This window comes from Xiphophorus maculatus, chromosome 3 (genome assembly GCF_002775205.1).
Source record: "Xiphophorus maculatus strain JP 163 A chromosome 3, X_maculatus-5.0-male, whole genome shotgun sequence".
In the NCBI taxonomy this organism is placed as follows: Eukaryota; Metazoa; Chordata; class Actinopteri; order Cyprinodontiformes; family Poeciliidae; genus Xiphophorus; species Xiphophorus maculatus.
The window spans coordinates 18,353,809-18,376,308 of record NC_036445.1 but is presented as its reverse complement, the minus strand read 5'-3'; the positions used below and the strand labels follow the sequence as shown (position 1 = coordinate 18,376,308).

Sequence of the window (22,500 nt, the reverse complement as noted above, 5' to 3'; positions counted from 1 at the left end):
CCTTCCCGAAATATATGAATATAATGAATTCTTTGCTGAAATAAAGCTGACCTCCAAGTCATTCTTTGCCAAAACCACAAACATACATCTGCAGACAAACATGTGTGCAGCAGTGGGAAACGGGGATTTTCACATGACGAGCTCTGCTGCTGAATTTATGAATGGATCCAAAGGACACGCCCCCTGCGGAGACACGACCAACAGCACGCGCACTGGTCTTAACCACGCGCCGTGATGGAACGCTCGGTAACCAATGGGAAGCCGGCGAAGGTTACCGCTGTTGCATAATTTGTCTGAGGCGCATCACGTTTAGGAGGACCTCTACACGGTGACTGTTTTACAGCATTTGTATTTAATCTATGCTCGACTCCACGGAGTGATGTCATTCGCATCAGCACACACTCGGCTGGACGGCACCAAAGCGTCAATAGAAAGTCAACCCAGAGAGCCAGTTAATCTTTTTTCCTCTTTTCTTTGGTGTACAAAGAGGACGAAAAAAACCAACTATTATTTAATTAAATTTAATGGGATACGTCAGTGACAGTTTCGGAGACTCTGATTCGTCCTGCAGGGGAACAACTGGGTTGTTAAATTATTTATGTGAAGCGCTGAATGTCTAGGATTATACATTGGATTACCTCAATATACTATATTATTTGCTTTGGGACATATTTCCTCCATCAATTTCTCTGTCACATGTAAAGGGCTCCTCCTAGTGTTCACATTTAATAAGCATTTTTAAGAAAATTTTGGCATGTTTAAGTAATTTAAAAAAACAGTGTGAATCTAAAGCATGACAGAAACAAAAAAACATTCTCAAAGCAGCATTATCAACCCCCCCCTAAAATAACACCCGGAGTGACGCAACTTTATGTAATTGTGACGAAATTGAAGTTCAATTTCTCTTTGACTATTTTGCTGGCTCTCAATTTTCCACCTTATTATTTTTTAAAAAAAATTAACATTGGCTACTGCCACCATTTTTTTTTGCAAAGTTTTATAACACAAATTTGAAAAAACAAATCACTTGGATAAATTGTTATGTAATCAAATCCATATCACCAGTTGTTATATGACAATATAACAAAAAAATTAAGCTACTAATTTTTATTATGTAAAGAATGATTTCTTTTTCAGGAATGATGCCAACAAACAAACTTTATGCAGTGTTGAAAATTGGCCTCATACTGATGAAGGACGGAGCAGCAGCAGGCGGTTGCTGGGGTTTGGATTTCATTAGAGCTCTACCTTGTGGCTTGAATAGTTATCAACTTAGAGTGGATGCAAAGCATCTGTAAATACCAACAGGACCATTCAAACACATTAATATTATTTAAAATCATATCTTTTTTTGATAATACTCTATTTTGTTTAATAACTCTGCTGTAAACTTTGCCACAACTTTCCCCAACCCTGACCTCTTCATGTTTGATTGTCTTCATCATGCTGTTGATTCACTAATCAACCTCTCCCTACTCAATAACCAGAAAAAGTCTTTGTTTGCATTACAGCAATAAAACTTTTTTATAATTGGTTATCAACTTTTTGCATGCTTCCACTGGTATTTTGATAGTTTGTATTTGATTTTCAAATCTCTATGATTGAAAGACCTCCTTGCCATCACCCTAATCTCCACATATTCTTCATCAGATTCAAGTCAAGCTCTGGTTTAGACACTCCAAAACATTAATTGGCTAAATTAGAAGGTCATCTTAAACTTAATCTTTGACTTGTGTAAATAATTTCCATCTTAATTAGCTTTAAATGACAAGTTTTCAATACTCCTACAGTGGTCACATTTTTAGAGAAGGATAGGAGACCTATAGCATTCAGGAAGTTTGAAGGGACTTGGGGTCAAGGTTACAAAACAAAGCAGGAGTCAAAAACTGTAGAACATAAATAATGAGGAGCTTGGACTAGTAGATATGTTGCAACTGGTAAGAACATGGATGATCCTTTAGTTTGTAAAGGAGACAGGAGAGTTAAATCAGGACATCACAGCTGCTGATAATGAGCATAATCAGTGCAGAGTAAGTGAAACCTACAGATGCTGCTTGGATACGGCACAGGACATTACAATGTATGTACATGATGTATCATTTATTTATTTCAGATATTGTTTTGTGATCCAGGTTATGGGTTGCTCTCTCTGATCCACTCCTTGGTAGCTGAAATGTTAGGCACTTTCAGACATTTTTGGATTAAAAACAATCCTTTATGCATTATGGTGGGTCATGTTTCAGCACTAGATTGGTCTTTAGTTCACCAATAAATATTTGGGGAAAATACTCCAAATTTGTTTATTTTTAACCCAGCAGCTATTAGAGTGCGATGGATTTAGAAAACAGCCCAACGACTTCAATTTACTATTATTACCTGTGACATGGCTTCAATTGTCCCAAATCCACAGCACAATTTTTATTGACTTAATTGTAAGCAAAACACATAAATATAAAAAAGAAAGTACACACTATTAAAAATGCAGGGATTTTCTGTGTTCATCCAAAGGGACTGGCGTTTAGAAATTTACAGAAGTCCACCTACTTAAAGAAACTTTAACTAAATGATTGGCAAGACTCTGCAAAACCAGACTGCATGTTGAGGAGGTAATTAAGCAATTAGATTTAGGTGTGTTGAACTGAGGATGGATGGAAAAGTTTCAGGTCAACTATCTTATGAGAACTTCATGTTTAAAGGTTTTTCACCAGCTTCCAATAGCTTCATCTCAGTTTATTAAATGGTGAAATATGCAGCGTATTCTCATATAAATTTAGGTTTTAGTAAATGTGGCACATTTTGACAACCAGATTATGTACATATTGAAAACATATAAAGAAATAGGTACTTTCTTTTTTTTAAATAGCATCACCTCTTAAGTTTCTGTTTTCTATTCAATCATGCTTCAAATATTTAATATATTTCTTTAAGTATGAAATCTCTGGAAAAAACACTCTGATCAGTCACCTTTGGTTCTCATCTGGTCTGTCCCTGATTTGCACCCATCTCCAATAAGCAGCCATCTTTTCTTTCTGACCATTTCTCTCTATATAAATGTCAAACTAAGGGCCTTGTCTGGAGCCATGCATGCCGGACCGGATTCAGCATGTTAAACAGAGCTGTAGCAGGTGGTATTATTGGACCCGGTCCCCTCATCTCCCCCCACCTCCATCTCTCCCTCTCTTGCTCCTCATCTCCCAGTAAGCCCTTACTCATTTCTGTGTATGGGCAGGAGGGTGAACATGGACTCGTTGGGTCTTTTTGTCCTGCTAATTTCTACGTTTCTCCACTGGACAGCTGCTTCTTCTGCTGGTAAGATGTTCATTAACATGAAAATGGGCCTTGGGTGATCATTTATTGTCTGTGTTTTGGGTTAGGGAGGCAGAGAGTGAGCTTTGGTGGAGGAGTAATCATTCCAGAGTGAATTTGTACGGATTTTGAGAACTGCTGACCACTCTCTTTGAGCGTCAACAACTTTTCTTTTAGGACTGTAGGGTGAAAGGTGAAATTTGAGTTTGAATTGCAAATCTTTTATAGGAGGCCTTTCTTGTTTTTCTTTTAGATGAAATCAGCTGGAGCTATTCTGGTAAGTTCATGCTTCATAATATTCTTTGAATACCTAAACCTCAGTCAAATGCATAGCAGACTTTTTTTTTTAAAAATCACAACAGATCCAAATAGGACCGAACAAGATTGTTGGTTAGTATGTGGATATAATTATTATTTTTTAGTCAAACTTTTAATTTCCATGCTAATAGCTGGACAAATCCTGAAATAAATAAAATAGAAATTACTTTTACAACAGTTTCCCTGTACCTAAAGAGTAAAGAGAAGTTTTTTGAGAATAACAAAACAATGTTCCCCAACTACTGGAAGCTCTCATAACTTTGGCAGAATTTGTCTTTGCCCTCGTGCTTCACTCCCTCTGATTTTCTCTCTTTCCCTCTCTGTCTGTATTAGTTACAGTTGAACAGGCTGGCATGAGTACAGCAATCACACAGGGTGTAGGAAAAGGGGGCTGGAGGGTGATGGTGAGGAGCAAAGCAGGAAGAGAGACGGAAGAAGGCAGGTGCATGAGCGTGTTGCACTGAGATGGGACGGGTTTGAGGGAAAAGCATACCGAATCGTGCAGCGTATTGTTGCGGCACACAATAACCTATGTGTTTATTGTGCTGTCGACGCACACTGGCTGCCTATGAGCTGCACAATGAATGTGTGGGAATGAAAGGGGCACACAGCTGACCACCCTCTGCATGTATTCAGGGGAGCAACACTAACGCATCGTTCTTGCAGTAATTTTTCATTTACTGCTTTGTATTTCTACTTAACTGTTCAGACTTTATAAGGATACATGGATGTGCAAAAACTCACGTTTGGTGATTTACTTAATTAACTTTCTGTATTCCAAGCCATTCACTGCAGCTGAATAAGAGAAGGAGAATTGTGTCTGTATTATTCTCCCAAAATGCAATGCTGCTGTTGGCTTTTCTCGTGCACAACATTCTGTCACACTAAGAAATTAATTACATGCTTCATCGTTTGTGTGCATTGGTTTCATGGCTGCGTTCAGGACAGGACCAGGGTTCTTGATGAGATGGTTAAACGGCTGTAATTGCTTCAGAATATTTGGCCTCTGGTGGTTACTATGGTGAAGATGAGGAGCGATGCGGGGCAGAGTTTCAGGGATGTCAGCGTACATGTGATGTGTGTGAAATCCCCACCTTCCTCACATCGAGTACGTCTACGTGCAGACAGGAGGCCCTCGGCTCCTAAAAATATTTTGTGTGGGCCCCAATTGCAATTCAAGTATGGCACAAACCAGCCTGCAAGCAAAAGATGTTTATGTACATAGATACTTTTTGTTTTTTTTTAAAGGGTTATCTACATTAGCTTACATTAAAATATAAAACCTTAGGCACAACAGTGTTTCTGTGAGGTTATGGATTTCTGTGTGAGGTTTTGGTTAATTTAGCCCCGTGTCTGTGTCTCTTGGCCTTCATTGTTCCCAGTTGTGTCTCCTTTCCCTGATTATCACCTCCTGTATTTATACTCTCCTGTATCTGTGTTTCACCACAGGATCTTTGTCTTATAGCTGTCGTATGCCGTGTCGTTGTCTTGTCAAGTTTTCCAGTTGCTACCAGTGTTTGACCTGTGCTGCTGGACTTTTGTACTCACTTAAGATCTTCATTAAATAATCAAACTCAGTTGCTGCCTCTACCTGGTGTTTGGGTACACACCACAACTACCACAAATCATGACAGTTTTTCTTTTATTAATTTATTATCTATTAATTACATTTTCAGGACCACAAATATCCATCAACTTTTACTCCTAAATAAATAAATTTAACAAAGACAAACAAACAGACGTGGGTACTAAACCTGGCACAATGCACAAAGTGTTTACTTAAAAAAATAATCACAGATTTACTGTTCTTATTGTGAATAGACTGAAAAAATATTCAGACCAGCAAAATAAAAAAAGATTTAAACCACAAAAAGTTGGGTAAAGTGGAGTAAGAATAAATGCATTTTTATGTTTTCATGTCAGCCTTTGAGCACCACTGCTTTAGCCAATCAAACATAATCCATCATTTAGAATAAAACTGCAATAAAAACAAAAGCATTCATATATCTAAAACATTAATCTTTATGTACTTTGGGGGATTTGATGTGATGGAACATAACATTGAGGAGTGGAAGGAAATTATAAATGATTTTCAAAATCTTTAAAAACGATCCGAAAAAATGTAATTTTGTGTTTACCACAGACTCTTTACACACCTATTAATGAAATACAATGTGAGTTACAGCCTCTGTTAGAGAACATCGGTGAACGTACGGCATCATGAGGACCAAAGATCAGATCAGACAGGTTGGGGGAGAAAGTACACAATGTTCAATCTGTAGATATGCAATAGTGCTAAGGATATACCCAAAAAATGGATTTGAAGCTGTGATTGCTGTGAAAGTTGATTCTATGCAGCATGGACTCAGGGGGGCTGAATCCAAATGCACACTATTCACGTTTTTATTTGTAAAGCATTTTGAAAGTCATAATCTTTTTCCTTGCACTTTAATATGATGCACTTGTTCTCACATAAAATCTCAATAAAATACACTGAAGGTTGTGATTTTAGGTTAAAGCCATAAACATACTCTTTGTCAAAAAACTGCCTTTGGCTTTATGTGAATGAAAAATGAGTAGCATTCCTGTTTTCCAAAGCATTTCTCCCTTTGCAAATTGAATTCAGGTTCTTCGTCTCGCATGTCACATCCTCTTTCTTTCTATCCTCATGCCGCTGCAGAAGGCCTGTCCTTTTCCTCTGATTAAACTCATGCTCATGCTCTCCCATTTTCTTGCCATTTCTGTGGCCCAACTTAAAAACATTCTGTTGAAAAGTGATTTTATTCACTGAATGAATGAGGTGTCTCTAAGACATTTGGCATGAGTAAAATCTAATTAAGTCATCGCATTTTTTCAGTGTTTATAAATAACCTTAAGTGAAATACCACACAAGCTTAAAAAAACCCCTAAAACTTATTTTTAAATTAACAATCAAAAAACTACATTAAATATTTAAACATCATCAAATAAAGCTGAGATAAAATTAACTGAGGCTAAAAAAAAAAAAAAGCCATTCAATCAAAACAAAGGACAGTAAGAGAAAAGGGGTTTGAGGAGATGTATAAAATAGTGAATGCTGAAGGTTAATTTCACTTGAAACTGTAGAAACAATTTCACAGTTAATTTAAAAGAATAAATGATGTTTAAAAAATATGCCTTCTTGTTAGTTGTATATGTTGTCCTCATAAAACACAGGACTGGGTCTTCTATATATGGCAACTTTATTTGCCCCACGCTGCGTGTATGTTTTGGGATTGTTCTCTCTGGAGCAGCTGGACGCACAGACAACCACAGTCACGTTTCTGAGCTTCTGCTTCTTCTTAACTCTACTTGTGCTAATAACAGAGATTTTAGTAGCAGATTCTCTAAACTTCTGCACCTGAACAAAAATAACTACCCAACATGTTTCAACAATAAAATTGCACAGCTAAATAAAATATATTAAGTAAATTAATTTAGTGTTTTCTTCATTACTTTGAAAAATGGAAATAAGCAAAACTAAATATTTCCAGGTGCAACATGTATAAATAAAAGCAGAGAAATCTGACTTTAACGCAAAATATGTTAGACTTTATGTAAGGATCAGTGTTTCATCCATCATTTGTTTCAACAGGCTGCAAAACGCCACAGCTCAATTTTTAACTAGCACTCAGAGGTTTGAACACATTTCCCCCCTTTTTCAGCTTTACCTTAGTGGCTGCATGTTTCTTAGGATTCATTTTAAAGTTATTTTTTGAAATCCTATCACATCTCTCAGAGCTATTGCACCCTTATGCATCTACTGTTCTTGAAGGTCAGCTGATGAGCTGCTCCTCTCTCTTCCTCGGACTGAGTGTAAACTTTGATCATGTTGAATGATTTGAGCTCAGACATCAGACAGAACTGTTTAATGTCTGCTTTTAAATCTCTTCTGAAATCCCATCTCTTTAACCTGGCCATTTAAGGTCATTTTTATATTAGGTGTTTCTTGTTGATTTACAATTTTTATATTTTATTTTTAAGACGACTACATCTTACTTGCACGTTGTGTGTCTTTCCATATTTTGTTTTTAACTTATTTACTTACAGCACTTTGGCCCTGTGATTTACAAATCGTCACATAAGAAAATACAAGATCCTTTCACATCAGCAGGAGCAGTTTTGTTTTTGTCAGTAAAAGATCTGTGGAAAGAGGAGCCAAACATACCTTTTTGTGTTGAAGCAAAGAAAAACTCTTCTTAAATACTAGCAGTGCAACAAGGCTGTCAATATTCAAAATTGTATTAATGCATAAAGACTCGCATGCAATACACACAGTGAAGTAAAGCATTTTTTTTCAGTCTAGCAATTCTAACTAAATTTCTTCTTCTTTAGCTCAGTTTTCATTTCTATTTACTGAATTCTAGAATGAGAGATTTTAAAAAATATGTATTTTTTAATTCTTCCCTCAAAGTCAGAAGAGTGGATACAATGATTACTGTACACTAAGTTGACTAAATTGTAGTTGCACTTAAACGTGTCTTGTATCATTGACTGTGTGCGGTTGTGCATGTCATTTGAAAAGGATTTAGCTTACTCCCATGAGGCCATGAATGTAAATAGAAAATAGTAGAATAACTGTCCTGCATGGCTGGAGGCCGATCAATGGAGGCTTTTCACTGCGTAGCTCAGCGCCAGTGAACTGTGTGATTGGGTGACATCACTGTTTCTGTCTTTTCTCTGCTAAAGGTTTTGTTGGTCAGTCTGAGTGGTCAGAGTATTTCCCTGACTGTGGTGGTACTTCCCAGTCACCTGTGGATGTGATAACCACTCAGACTAAATATGACCCCAGTCTGGTGCCTGTGATGCCGCTAGGTTACAGTCAGCACAGCAACCAGCCCTTTTCGATGCACAATAACGGACACACAGGTAACTATGACTGCAAGCTCATTTGGTCCCGTTAAGAGCTTCTGTTGTGTTGTGCATTTTAGCTGTTCTGTTTACCCTGCACTCAGACGTAACCTGGTAGCACAGTTTTACTGCCAATTGAGACATCAGGTAACATTTCAGGAAATGCCAAGTCTGCTTTTAGGAAAACAAAATCTTTAAGTGATCCCAGTCCTTGCTGGCTCAATAGAGTTTTCTCCTCTGCAGTGATTGTTGAGCTGCCAGAGTGGATGGGTCTTGGGGGGCTACCGTGGTTCTTTACAGCCGTTCAGCTGCACCTTCACTGGGGGAATGGAGGCCCAGGTGTAGGGGGCAGTGAACACACCATCAATGGGAGAAGTTCAGACGCAGAAGTAAGTTTAAGCATTGTCATTTACCTTCCCTTATTAGCTGCAGAAAGTTATAGCACTGCAATAGAAAAATAACCTATGTTGCACAAATTACATTAAACATGTTGCTTCTTTACTCTAATATTTCATAAAATTACAATCCACAATCACAATGACGGTCACATATTTCATTTTTAATGTACCCAGTTTTAATAATGCATGATCAGGATTATTGCCCAGTATAAAAAACTAACTTTGAGTCATCTGAAAAATGTCAAAATTTGTTAAGATGTTCAGGAACAACAGGATCGCCGACTGGCTCAAGTCAGAATCTAACATTAATATTTACTCAGAGGGGTGTGAAGTCCCTGCTCTAAAATTGTATACCTTTAAGTTTGGCTAAAATTAGCTGCTTCTCACATGGATAAACTAAACGCCTGCCTAAAGATTAAGCTAAATGGCCAAAATGGCAAGAAAAATGTGTGAAGGAGTCGATATGAGTATCTTAAAACAACTGAGAATGCTATAGGAAGGGTCATTCACAATGGCGGTAGCATCATGCTGAGGGTTTGCTTTATTGTCAGTGATACAATTGTAATTCACAAGGTGGATGAAACACAGAAGTTAAAATTCTTTCAACTTCACCTCCAACCCGACAACTAAATGGTTGAAACTCTGATAAAACATTTTAAAAATGTATGGAAAAGGTTTAAATTTTACCTTTCAGTTCCAGTTTGACCAAGTGTGATCAAATATCCAGCCAGGCTTATACTTGTACCTTGGTGATAGTTGCAAATAACATGTAGTTCTCCGCAGTTTATATAAATATCAGCGGAGGTGTTTGAATGCGTTTGAGTGGTATGAATAAATATTACCCTGTGTGAATTAGGTAAAAATTGCAATTGTTTGAAGCTTATGCACTGAGTTCTTGTCTCTTCACCTCACCATTTTTGTTGTATATTCATTACAACATCAAAAAAATGGTTTAATTGCATCATTAACGACTCACAATTAGTGACACTCATGACCATGAAGACAGTATGTAAACTTGTGACCATGACTGTATCTGAACCATGGTACATAAAGGATTCAAATTCCTCATTGGCACCATTCAGTGTTGGCTAGCAGAGTTGGGAGGAAACAAGTTCAATCTTTCTTGGGAGAATGATTATGAATACGTTTGTTTTTCTCCAAGCGCTCCTCCACAGACCCAAAACCTGCACGTTATTTTAAAATCCAATCAGGATTCAGCGCGACTGTGTATTGTGCATTGATCCTGAAAAGAGTAATTTCTAGAGAACAAGGGAAATATCCTCTAAAGATGTTAAAAATAAGAAACTGTGATGGAAAAACAGTAGAGAAGGCAGAAAGAGGATAAGCCTGAGTTTCTCGGTTCTTGTCCACCGGTCACTGTGCAGGTGTGTCGGCAGCTTATTTAGAGGTTGGAGGAAAAGTCATGTGAGAAAATGTAGCCTACGGTTGGCATAGGTCATGAAAACAATGAAGGGAAAATGAATGTAAAATTGTCCTTATTTGAGAAATAAATCGTTTTAAAGCAGGAGTATTATGTAAAATAGAGCTTTACATAATGTTATAATGTTATTCCCTCATCAAATGCATACCTGGAGTGTTGCCTTGATTCTTTCATGAAATCTCCTGTGGCAACCATACAGCTGTGCAAAACGTCTGGGGGATCAAGGACCCCGAGGTAAATCAGCGCTGTGATTTACCTGAATCACTGCGCTGCAGTGTCTGAGCTTCTGCCTATTCCTTGACTCCTCCCCTCGGCTCCTTCAGACTAGCCAGCAGCAATTGGCAAACCCCAGATAGAACTGTGCATCTGCTGAGCTCATTATAAAAGCTACTTCTCAGTAAAAATGTTGCTAAAGGATTAATAAAGAAGCAATGTTGTGATGACTTCCTGAAGGCAGAGTTTCAGAGCAAGCAGGAGTTTTTAAAGAGACAGAGGCACAATTTCAGGGTGTTAAATTACAAAGTCACATTTCTTTTAAGTCATGTTTGATAAATTTAATATTTTTATAACAACTGAATGTAACCTAGTTATTTGATTGTGCTATAAAATGTCACTATGTGCCTGGAAAATGCATAGTACTGCCCCTTTAACATGTTTTTTTGGATTGGATGCAATATTGTCTCTTTCAGTTTCTTCCTCTTTATCTCTATTAAACCTTCCCCTTAATATGTAGAGAGCAAGAGGACAGTTTCTTATTTTTCTCCTTTAAACTGAGCGTGTTCCTGCTCTCTCCAGCTCCATGTGGTCCACTACAACGCTGAACTTTACCCCAACATGTCCGCAGCAATGACGCAGAGAGATGGCCTGGCTGTTTTAGGAATTCTCATTGAGGTAAGAAAACCACACATAACTTCATTGCCAGATTTGAAACACCATAATAATTGTCATACACACTAGCATCAGAGTGTTTGAGCATCTCGAGTCTGAGGTTTTGTTTACCAGACAGGTGAAGAGACGAATCCAGGATTTAATAACATCCTCAACTACATGAGCCGAATCAGACATGCCGGTAGGTGTCCATGTTGGTTTTCAAGCTATATCAAGACTTGGGTTGAATTTCTTTTCTATTTTTCTGTATTATCTCAGTATTTAGTATTTTTCTTTCATTTTCTTTTTTTTTTTTTTTTTACCTGAATCAAGTTTAAAATAATCCATCAAAGTCACAGTGTTGTTATGAATGAGTGGAACTAAATGGCCACTATATGCTCTAAACCATATTTGAACATTTACAGATTTGTTTGTGTATTGTGTCGTCTCTAATTTCCTGTCAGATCAGAAAACGTTCATCCCAGCCTTTGACGTCCAGTCTTTACTCCCCAAAGATCTAGGACGCTACTATCGATACAACGGCTCCCTGACCACCCCGCCCTGCTACCAGAGTGTCATCTGGACCCTGTTTCATGAAAGGGTTCAGATCTCAAAAGCACAGGTCTGGCTGACAATGAGAAACACAAAATCAGCAAGCGTCTCTTAATCCCATATTCAACTGGGCAAAGTAAATTTAATCCAGATGCATGTAAATGCAGACTGACTCTGAACCCTAAAGTTTTGGTGATCTGAGGCATTTATCTTCACTGTCATTATTTAAATGTAAAGAAAAAGTTTAATTTAAATTTTCCCACATTTTCTTCTGTTACAACCTTTTATTTTGATTTTATGTGATAGAGCAGCACAAAATAAGAAATAATTGTGAGTGTAAAGGAAAAGTATACAGTTTAAAATCTAAAAAAAAGTATTTGCATACTTGACCTGTTTTAAGTCAGGACTTTGTAGAACCACCTTTCAGCTGGACTCCTCTTTTGGTAAAGTGTCTACAGAAACTGTTTACTCCTTCTGAAAGCAGCATATTTTTTAATCCATCATAAGGAGGAGAACTGACTGAAAGCAGACATCAAGGACTCAGATTGAACTAAACTGTGTTTACCAGAAAAAGTTTCCTTTCTGTTGGGAGTTTTAATCTTAACACATGATATTATTACTTTAAATTACATTCAAAATGTTTTGCAGCTCCTTGATAGTCACTGTATTTTGGATAAGTGTTTAGAGGACAGTCGTAGCAATAAAAAGTGATTCACTTTAGACTAAAGTCATTCTGAGAAGTTTTTCAAGACTGTCAGAATAGTGAAGTGAGCATTAATGTCATTTCTTTATTCATATTGTTTTATTACAGAACTGAGAGTGTTAAAGTGCATGATGAATTTGATACCCATGGTTGCAAAACTTTCTTGTTTTTTACACAGTTGTTTTGTTTTTGTTAACTTGAATCATTTGTTTCTGAAATGTATTCTTTACTTTGAAACATAATTGAGAGTTTTCTCTTTTTATTGTGTTACATATAAGCTAGTTTTCTAGAAGTGATTTGAAAGTTGCTTTGCATCATTTCTCTAATGGGTAGGCTGTTTCTTTTTAAGAGGAATTTGTGCATGTAAATAAATCCATATATTTCTAATCTTTCCTTCTCTTCACTCCAGCTCCTGAAGATGGAGATGATGCTTTACTCCAGTAAAGTCCAGGAAGTTGACAGGATGCTGCTGCAGGACAACTACAGGATAACACAGCCGCTCAACCACAGGATCATCTTTGCCTCCTTTTCTGCAGGTTAGACAGAAGCAACGACACCAAGACGTTATCTATATTGGAGAAAAAAACAATTTATTTGCATGTGAAGTACTCCTTCGTGCTTGGAGATCTTTAATCTGTTTGATATGTATATTTTAGAAAATTTTAGCAGGCAAAAGTTCACATTCAACTTGATATAACCTCAGTTGTTGCTCCTCATTCACACTTCCACCGGAGTAGAATGTAATACCCACCAGCTACTCTTAATAGAGTTGCTTTGTATATCAAAATAAGTCGGTGAATAAGCATTTATACCAAACTCTACAACTAGTAAAGCATGCGAAAATGCAACACTGGAGCAGGGAAGGATTTGCAGGAAAATTATTAATTACCAGTGACTTTGAGAGCAATAAGTGCAATGCGGACTTGAAGAATGAAAGAAATGCAGGGGAAGGACTGGAGAAGTGATGAGAGATCCGTTTGTGTAGGATCTGATTGAAAACGAGGATTTGGAGGAAGTAAACAGTGGCTCCATTGTTATCACAGCAGTCTGACAAAAGGGGAGAGGAAAAGGAGAGAGAGGTGGAGACAGAGTGGTGTACAAAGACAAAGCAGAATGAATTCATGTAAAGTGCTCTTTGTGGTGAGTGACTGAACTGGAAGGCTTGTGAGATTTGTGCAGATTTCTAAAGGCAGCCTGAGATCTTCAAACACCTGAGCATCAGTTTCTGCAACTATTAATGAAACTTTCAACCATGATGAAGTTTAACCCCAGATATGCATTCATTTTCTAATGAGGTGTTGTTTGTTTTTTCAGAATCAGGGAGGGAGCTCTCATCTGGTAAGACGATAAGTTATTATTGTGCACATATTTGCAAAAAGATAAAGAAGCAGATTAGAGTTTTGTTTTTTGAGATTCACGATTCTGTTGCGTTGCCTCTGCAGGTGAGGTCACAGCCATCGTGATAGGAGTGATGTGTGGCTGCGTGGGTGTGGCGGTGATCATTCGCTTCATCGTGAAGACAATACGGTAAACTATCCTGCTCATTTTACTTCTTCTTATGGCTTGTTTTCCAATCTGGTCCTTCAGAGAGCTGCTGATGCTGGTTGCCTGTGTGTTGTTGATTTGATGTGACACTGTGCAGGAGTTCAGCTTGTATGTTCACGCTGTCTCTTTCTCTTGACAGATTTTTTAAACTCCTCCATCTTGAAACGGTCGTGGTAAACAGGTGGTTTACCTGATTATAACACTGACACAGATACCACTGATACTTTAGTTGTTTACTTGTTGAATGCAGAGATCCTTAAACACAGCTCCAGGATAAATTATCATAAATTATCCATGAAATAAAAGTGGAGAAAACTATTTCCATGGGAAAACCCAATCTTTCATTTGAAAACTCAAATAGTGAAATAACCCAAAGAAATATATACAGTATATGTGTTTTCGTTCATGAAATATTTAGCTGATAGTTAAATACCAATATAAAAACCCAAGAATGTGTATTTTTAATTTATGTAGGGCTATTGTATGGCCTCACAGTGGGGAAAAATACCCAGTTTTGGTCATTTTGTTTTCTTTTCCATTACAAAATAACATTAAAATTTTGAGAAAAAGTTGCAAAATTACAAGCAGTTATTTATTCAACAACTTTGTCCACATACAAAAAAAAAAAGAATGTAACTTTGGTTTCCATCTGCATTCAATAAATGTATTTATTATATAAATAAAAGAAAGAGTAATAAAGTTTTAAAAACAGTTTGTTACATTAAAGTGTGTATAATATCTTGAAGAAAAGGCAGTATCCTGCGCTGCTGTGCTTTTTTTCCACAGCCTACATAATGCATAAAGGTTTTTTATATGTTAAGAGAAAGAAAGTCTTTGTTCTTTAATCCTATTCTAAAGTATAAAGCTAGAAGCTCATTTAAACAACGCATGGCTGTCACAAGTCTTTGCGGCAGTGTTGGTTTAGTTTAATCCTGATACTTTAATCTCAACATTTCGACCTGACTTAGTGACCTGAATACTTCATCATATAATATTTTTAATAGAAAATGACAACGCAGCAAGCCGAACAGGCCCCAATCTCTTAAGGAAAACCTTTACACCAAACACTTCCATATAAAGTGTTGCCAGGTCTGTTAAATAAACTCAAATATGTATTTAACCCTCTTTGTTTCTCTGTTAAAATCTGAAAGCAATTTTAACATCAGTGTGGGCATAATCTGCTCTCCTAACATCATCTTTACAACATGCATGTTTCTGACTCCTCTGTTCTTGCTTTGTTTACACACACTAGATATAATGTCAGGTCTCTTCTTTAACCCAATGCTTATTTAGAGCCTTTCTGTTGCTTTGACCTGCAGTTTCCAGGCAATGATCAGCTTCATCAAAGCCACGCTTTTTATATGAAGTAGTTTGGTGGCGTGGCAAAAGTGAAAAAGATGTTCAGTGAGGTGTGAAATAGGATTTTACTTTTATTGTCAAACTAAAATGTATTGTTGATTGAAAACAAACAAATTAAAGGCCAGACTAGCACTTCGAAGTGTTTTGGTGCTCTGAGACATTTTTCTGCTTTCAGATGCCATCACCATCAGGAGATTAATTAGGAAAATGAATGTAGACAGAACATTTTATAAAGTAAAGTCATATTAACATGAATCAGATCAAAGTGAGACCCTCTATTGGCCTGGACTCTAGTTACACTTCTGGTACAAATGCCTCTTTATCAACCAACCCAGTTCTGCCAGAAATGCTCTTATTGTTGCGTTAAACTGCAGACAAATGCATTGCATTTCTAAAATCCAATGTTTTTCTCTTATTGTTGCTACTTTAGATCTTTAAGAGTTGGAGCTACAGTGCCTTTATTTATGGACTGTGCCACCCACATGTTACTTCTTAGGCCTTTGCCCTGGTGGTTTTAATGCTGTAGCTGATCAGTGTACTGATATGAAACATAAAAACATCCCATAAACACGTATCTATGATTTTCATTGTTTCACATATTTGTTGTTGTAATATTTGTTGTAACTCGCTGCACTCACTCTGCCAATCCTTTAACATGTAAAACCATTTGAATTTTATGGCTGCATTGCCATCAGGAGAACTTGGGCCAGGCCTGGCATCATGCTTGAAGGGCTGCTGGCTTTCATAATCTCAGTCAGCTGTGTGCACTTGTTTTAAAACATAATCTCTTGTCCTTATGAGTAATGAAAGCAGGAGTGAGGTTTTAAAATATCTGAACACAGTCTCTCTGACACCTTCAATCCATGATTTCTTCGTTTTTTTCTTGTGATTCTGTCTTCTGTTCTTGCGACAGCTCTACTTCTAGCTGGGACGTCCTGCACAATAACCGGCCTGCTCCAATGCCAAGGTTATTTCTCAGGATTTGTGACCTATGACTTAACGTCCTGAGCACCTCTCTTTGTTGTAAACACCGATTCAGTCACTTAACCTCACTGTTTAGAGCAAAACACCTCCTAATGGTGTCTTAAAGATATTCCACACACAAACTAACCTCCGTTTGTTTATATATAAACAAACTGATATATATATCAGCTAGGATTAGCGCTGCAGCACTCCTAGCAGGTAGCCACACAAATGCAGCAGTTTAAAACTCCCAGATGTAACATTTTTAATTTGATGTTATAATGAACATTATAAACTAAACTTTAAGTATTCTGTTAAAGTCGTGCTTATTTTTAAATCTAAAATAAGCGGGTATAGACAATAGATGGAGTCATTACAGCATTTCCATAACAAATACAACACTGATATTAGTCCTAACAACTGACAGCCCAACTTTTCCACCCTTAATCTGTTGCAAAAATGACTCGGATAGATGAGATTCATAAAAAGTGCAAAACAACCCATGTATTTAAACCAATCTGCTCGTACATAGAAACAAAGCCAGTGATTACTTCCCATTATATATAGATGCTAATAAAGTATATTATTTATAAGCAGCTCTAATTGTTACACTATTTTTAAAAATTAAAACGACAATCACTGAGAGTATATTTATGTTCAGACATCCCTTGGTCTGCAAAGCCACTTACTGCAGTAAGTGGCTTTGCAAAATTAGTAGCCTTAATACTAATTTTCCCTCTCCATTTCCCACTCTTGTAAATATGGACCTCTTATGGACAACATAAGAACTACACTAACAAATGAAATAAACAAATCCCCAAACAGGTTTTCTGTAAGTGGGATAACTTTAATAACTTCTTCCTTTTTTTTTTTTTTTTTTACTGTTTCAGAACAAAGGAGACAGAGAAATCACAGGAGATAAAAACAGACTTGGCTCTAACGTTAACCTCAAAAGCTGAAAGGAAAGAAGAGTTGTCGCCCTCGCCTCAGACCGAGCCGTAGCTTTATATCTCACATCAGGATGTTCTGTCTTTTTTTCTCATCAGAGGTGATTTTATGGATCAGTCTCCTAGGAAAAAGCAACAATATTTTCCCTGAATCGATCACAAAAGAGAGAGAGGAATAAAACATTCTTTCTTGATTTTGTGATAAAGGTCTTTTCCACTTAAATTTGGCAGAGTTTTTAGTCATGTTATGAGACTATATTCTACCCAAAACCAAGTAAAGCAACTGATGCTGGTTTAATATTCAGGTGTGTTTCATACATGTGTATACTTGAGATGAGGAATGCACATGAAATATGTTTTTTCTTTTTCTTAGTCTTAATGTAATTTCTGTCACAATATTTCAAGCACTCTGCACTAATACTGTGTAAGCTTTTTACAGCTAAACTCTAAGGAAATGTAAAAAATAAATGATAAAACAGACTGATGTAAAAACATGACAGGTGACATGTATATACAGATGCTGTACAAACATTTCAGATCGGATTTTAATTCTGCACATTTTGTTGTAAATGGAAGTTATATTTATGTACATGCCTTTACTCTGTAGAAGAGAGAAATGTAAAAGCTGCATGTCATCTGCACATATCTGTTTATTGTTGTTGTTGTGTCTAACTTGTCTGCCTGAGCACTGCATTAAAACACTTGAATGCTGTATGTGTTTTGAATTCTTCCCTGTAAATATCAGAACTATGAGACGGAGGAGTTTGGAGAAAAATTTAGGTACATAGGAATGATGGTGGAAGGAGATGGAACTGAGTGAAGTTGGCCCCGGAAGATCTCAGAGATGATTTATGGATACATTTATGAGTTTTCCAATACTAAGGTAAACAGAAGGTAATGGAACATCTTATCTTTATTGAAGATACTTTGCCTTGGCTTTGTTGAGTCGTTTACTCCAGACACGCACCATACATGCACGCACACTGAACTAGGGACACAAAGATTCTGCACAAAAGCCTTTTGTTTCACACGGACACTTTCTGTAGAAACGAAACTTAATTTTAGCTCACCGTCTGACCACTAGGCAGTGACGTAACACACCAGCAGACCAGGAGGCGGACTTTAGGATATAAGCAAGGTGTCTTCCGTGTTTGAGCAGATGCTGTATAGATTCGGGCCTTTACACTTGACATCCACATAAGCCTGTAAGGGTAAGCGTCTCTTTCTTTTTAGCGCTAAAAAGAATAAAATAAGTAAACTCTGATTGTTCTGTGTTGGCTGATTTCCTGTTCGTGTGCTCACACGTTTTGGGTCCGTCGAGCTTTAATCACAACAGCTTCTTATGAAAAGGCCTCAAATCCTTGGGTACAATTCTCAGATGCCTAAAGGTGCAAGAGGTATCTCTTTATTGTTCTGGGAATAGAAAATATTATATATATATATATATATATATATATATATAATAAAGTTGCAGCAATATTTAATATTAAACACACCTTAAATTCAAATGAGATGAATAGATAAACCAATGTAAACATCCAGTCAAAGGACAGGAATGGAGTCTTAAAGGAACATTGGGAAATGGAGGAAACCTAGTGGATATTTACAGATTAAGGAAAACATTATTTATCTTCAGAATACAAAACTTAAAAATAGAATTTAATAGATGTAAAGTAATATTGCTACACACTCATGTACAGTAGGTGACAGTATGCACCTTAAAGTTGCTTGAGATCCGCCATAATAGAAAAGAAGAAGAACATCCAGTCGCAAAGCTTGAATTTCTGCTCCAACAGCGCCCCGTGTGGTCAGAAGTGTGTGGTGCACAGGCCCCTCCTGCTTCACACTGGAAGTGAAATGTGGAAGCGCAACTGAATGACAGAGGGACGTCCAACATCTGCAGATTTAGATTTATTTTGACCAGAGGGCATTTTTCTGAGGCCAGAACCAGGTAGGGAAGTTCTCCCAGCTGTTCCCTACATCCGCCTTTTGCTTTCGTGTTTAAAAAAGGGAGCAGAGACGCACAGCTTCCGCTTTGCGAGACTTTCCCCACTGTTTATTACGTGTCATGCAAGTAGTCCAAGATTTTTTTTTAGCAAAAGAAAAAGGCAAAAAACGTTGAGCTACTTTATCTTTTTCCACATTTTTTCCTAAACTCACAACTGAATTCTTCCTTGCAGGAATGGCGGCCTACACATTGTATCTCTGTATTGCTGCCAGTCTCCTTTTTACTCAGCCAACATCTGCCAAAAACGATGCTCCCTGTCTGCCCGGAAAGTGGAACAATGCCGCTCAAACCTTCATCATGCGCCATCTTCCCAAAGGGACTCCGACTTCTCTGGACCAGAATCAGTGGGAGAAATTCATCAAGTCTCTGGGAGGCTGTGACAGACCCACGCAGTCGTTCCTCCATCCAGATGAGTTGGAGAAGGTGAAATCTGTGTGCTCCAGCAGAGGAGGGAAGGTGCTGAAAGATAACCTGTGCATCAGTAAGCAGCCATTTACTTTTGTGACGGTGAGGAGCATCCAGGGAACCTGTGGGATCAAGAGCATCACGCAGGAAAACAAACATCTGATCCTCGCCTGCGAGGTGTTGGAGAATCAGTGTGTCCCGGTCCACTTTGAGGGAAACGCCAAGGATCAAAAGCCCAGTAACAACGCCAGAGACTGCCAGGACCCTCAGACCAAAGGCCAGGCTCCCGCCTTCAAAGTGACACCCCTCTGGTTGTTTGCTTTTATGCTTATTTTCTATGCATTCTGACTTTTTCGAAGGACATTTTGAGGAACTAGATAAGACTGAGATTTTTATCAGAGGATAATTTTACTTTCAGTTGAGGTTTTTGATTTTAAAACATCATAATCGCATAAGCCAAATATATTTCTTAACATTTTACCAAGAGCATCCTCAGCTATTTGCATGTGTTTTCAGTCCAGTTTTGAGCTTGTTTTTCTATAATCATTTATTGCCATAATATTCAAGTTATATCAGCCATTTCAGTAATAAAAAGCAAATTTTAGTTTTGCAGGCCCAAAACTACAATTTTGGGCCTGCAAAACTTTTATTATTTTGCCGGCCCAAAATTTTTTGTTTCTTTTAAGCAAAAGAAGCAAGAAATTTCAGGATACAAAACCTGTTTATTATACCAATATCAGGATTTTAAAATATATCAGAATCTTGTCAGTCAAATGTGTTTTCAAAACATTTCAATTTTATTTAATTTTAACATTTCATTTCAGACTATGAAATAGTCATAGGCCGTGTCTGTATGTGTTTTCAGTCAGTCGGCTTTATGTGTTGCACAATCTAATTTGTCCGATGTTCTTTTTGAGTAAAAATAGATACAGTTTTGATATAAAATGGATTTAAATTGGAATGACCTCGGGTCATTTTAAAAATGCATACAGACTGTTTGTTAAAAGTGTTTTCTTGACTCTGAAATATTTTTTTAATCTATGAAATCTGTATTAAAAATGAGAAATAATCAGGAAACAATCTGCCTGGAGTTTTGTGGACAAAAAAAATGTATCTATAAATTGGTCTTTTATTGTCCAAATGTTTGGATGCATGTATATTCAAATATTCAAAGCAACCTAAAAAATATATAGAGGGTAAATTTACAACACATGAAAAATTATGTTGCAGATATTTAAAATATCATACTTGAATTAAAAGTAATGTGCAACTGGTCACGAGAGTGTCAGAGTTTCTGTTTTCGATCTGGAAAAACATGGCGTATTGATTCTGGTTCTGGTTTTATTTCAGTTCTTCAAATTTCTTTGTAAATGAAACACAAACACTTCTGCTCTAGGTCATAGCTCATCTCTGAGAGAGAGGCATCAGGGAAACCTAGACTGTGATTTCAAAGCAGATAAAAAAAAATAACTCATTTTTGGATATACAAATAAAACCAGATTTACATTAAATATTTAAAATGGCTGCTTTTTCTACTGCTTGCTATTAATTCAGTATAAAATGCCCCTGTTTCAGATTAATTTCAGAACTTATTTATAGTTGCTTAAGTGCCAGAATAAAGAAAATTGTTACTTCCAAAAAATAAAAAAACAATAGATGTTTGCATTGACTAAGATCATATTTACTTTTAAACCATTTGGGGAAAATGATGACAAGGCTTTATAAGCTTCTTATTCACAACATTTAGTTAGATAGAGACACACCTGTGGGTGTACTTTAGGGCTGTCGCATTAAAACATGATGTGATTAATCTAAAAATTTAAATGTTTTAATTTTATGTAATGCAGATTAATCAGACGAGCAAATTTTACTTGCAAAAACACCACAATGAATTTATTCGTAAAACCAAAGTGGTATTTACTTACTGTAATGATGAATTATCCTTCCACTGATAACCAGCATAACCAGTTTATAGTTACCCATCCATCCATCCATCCATCCATCCATTTTCTGTTCACCCTTGTCCCTAATGGGGTCGGGAGGGTTGCTGGTGTCTATCTCCAGCTACGTTCCGGGCGAGAGGCGGGGTACACCCTGGACAGGTCGCCAGTCTGTCGCAGGGCAACACAGAGACATACAGGACAAACAACCATTCACACACACACTCACACCTAGGGAGAATTTAGAGAAACCAATTAACTTGACAGTCATGTTTTTGGACTGTGGGAGGAAGCCGGAGTACCCGGAGAGAACCCACGCATGCACAGGGAGAACATGCAAACTCCATGTTTGCCGGGAATCGAACCCAGGACCTTCTTGCTGCAAGGCAACAGTGCTACCAACTGCGCCACTGTGCAGCCAGTTACCATTTCTAAATTACGTTTGAAATAAAATAACTTCTTTGTTTGTTTTTCTGTATACATGATTTAGGGTGGAGAAGTTGTAAGAGAGCAAAAGAAGAAGTAAGAAAGCTGATTTGATTGTTTTTGGATATAAAGTTGGAGATAAGAGTTCATAAGGGGAAATACACATGTTTGTTCAGCACCTGTAACCCATCCAATCAATGCTAGAAAGACTAGCATATTTAAGTAAAAACATTTAATGTCTATTGGAAAATTAACCACAGACACTACAACGCCCATTTTCAACCAAAAAAGTACGTTTTGTAATTTTTTTGTATTGGGAATATTTGGTGAAAAACGTTTTTTCAGCATGTCACCACTTGAGGTCGCTGTGAATCGACTGATGTGGAGAGCTACACAGTGATTGTAAGTTTAAACTTGTGGGATGTAATTTAGAAGACAATCACAATAATTGTT

At 37.2% G+C, this 22,500-nt stretch overlaps 1 protein-coding gene across 3 annotated transcripts; it reads left to right on the top strand.

The window, feature by feature from the left end:
* Positions 1-3,082: 3,082 nt before the first annotated feature.
* Positions 3,083-20,956, top strand: ca14 (carbonic anhydrase 14). 3 transcript variants are annotated; one of them, XM_023331360.1, is made up of 15 exons: positions 3,083-3,309; positions 3,560-3,583; positions 8,332-8,511; positions 8,737-8,882; positions 11,128-11,223; positions 11,335-11,401; positions 11,664-11,821; positions 12,864-12,990; positions 13,769-13,792; positions 13,897-13,981; positions 14,139-14,180; positions 16,272-16,325; positions 17,212-18,479; positions 19,065-19,219; positions 19,449-20,956. In XM_023331360.1, the coding sequence occupies exons 1-13, from the start codon at positions 3,222-3,224 to the stop codon at positions 17,321-17,323; spliced, it is 1,203 nt and encodes a 400-aa protein (XP_023187128.1). In that variant the 5' UTR covers positions 3,083-3,221; the 3' UTR covers positions 17,324-18,479; positions 19,065-19,219; positions 19,449-20,956. The 3 variants fall into 3 exon arrangements, with proteins under 3 accessions (XP_023187128.1, XP_005810348.3, XP_023187129.1); XM_005810291.3 differs by lacking the exon at positions 19,065-19,219 and having other exon boundaries at positions 17,212-18,473; XM_023331361.1 differs by lacking the exon at positions 19,065-19,219.
* The last annotated feature ends 1,544 nt before the right edge of the window (positions 20,957-22,500 follow it).

Bases quoted from the DNA above. Each gene is read 5' to 3' on its own strand.
- ca14 (XM_005810291.3), top strand. From the start codon at position 3,222: ATGGGCAGGAGGGTGAACATGGACTCGTTGGGTCTTTTTGTCCTGCTA. The intron at 3,310-3,559 runs GTAAGATGTTCA...TTTTTCTTTTAG, and splicing joins GACAGCTGCTTCTTCTGCTG to ATGAAATCAGCTGGAGCTAT. The intron at 8,883-11,127 runs GTAAGTTTAAGC...TGCTCTCTCCAG, and splicing joins GGAGAAGTTCAGACGCAGAA to CTCCATGTGGTCCACTACAA.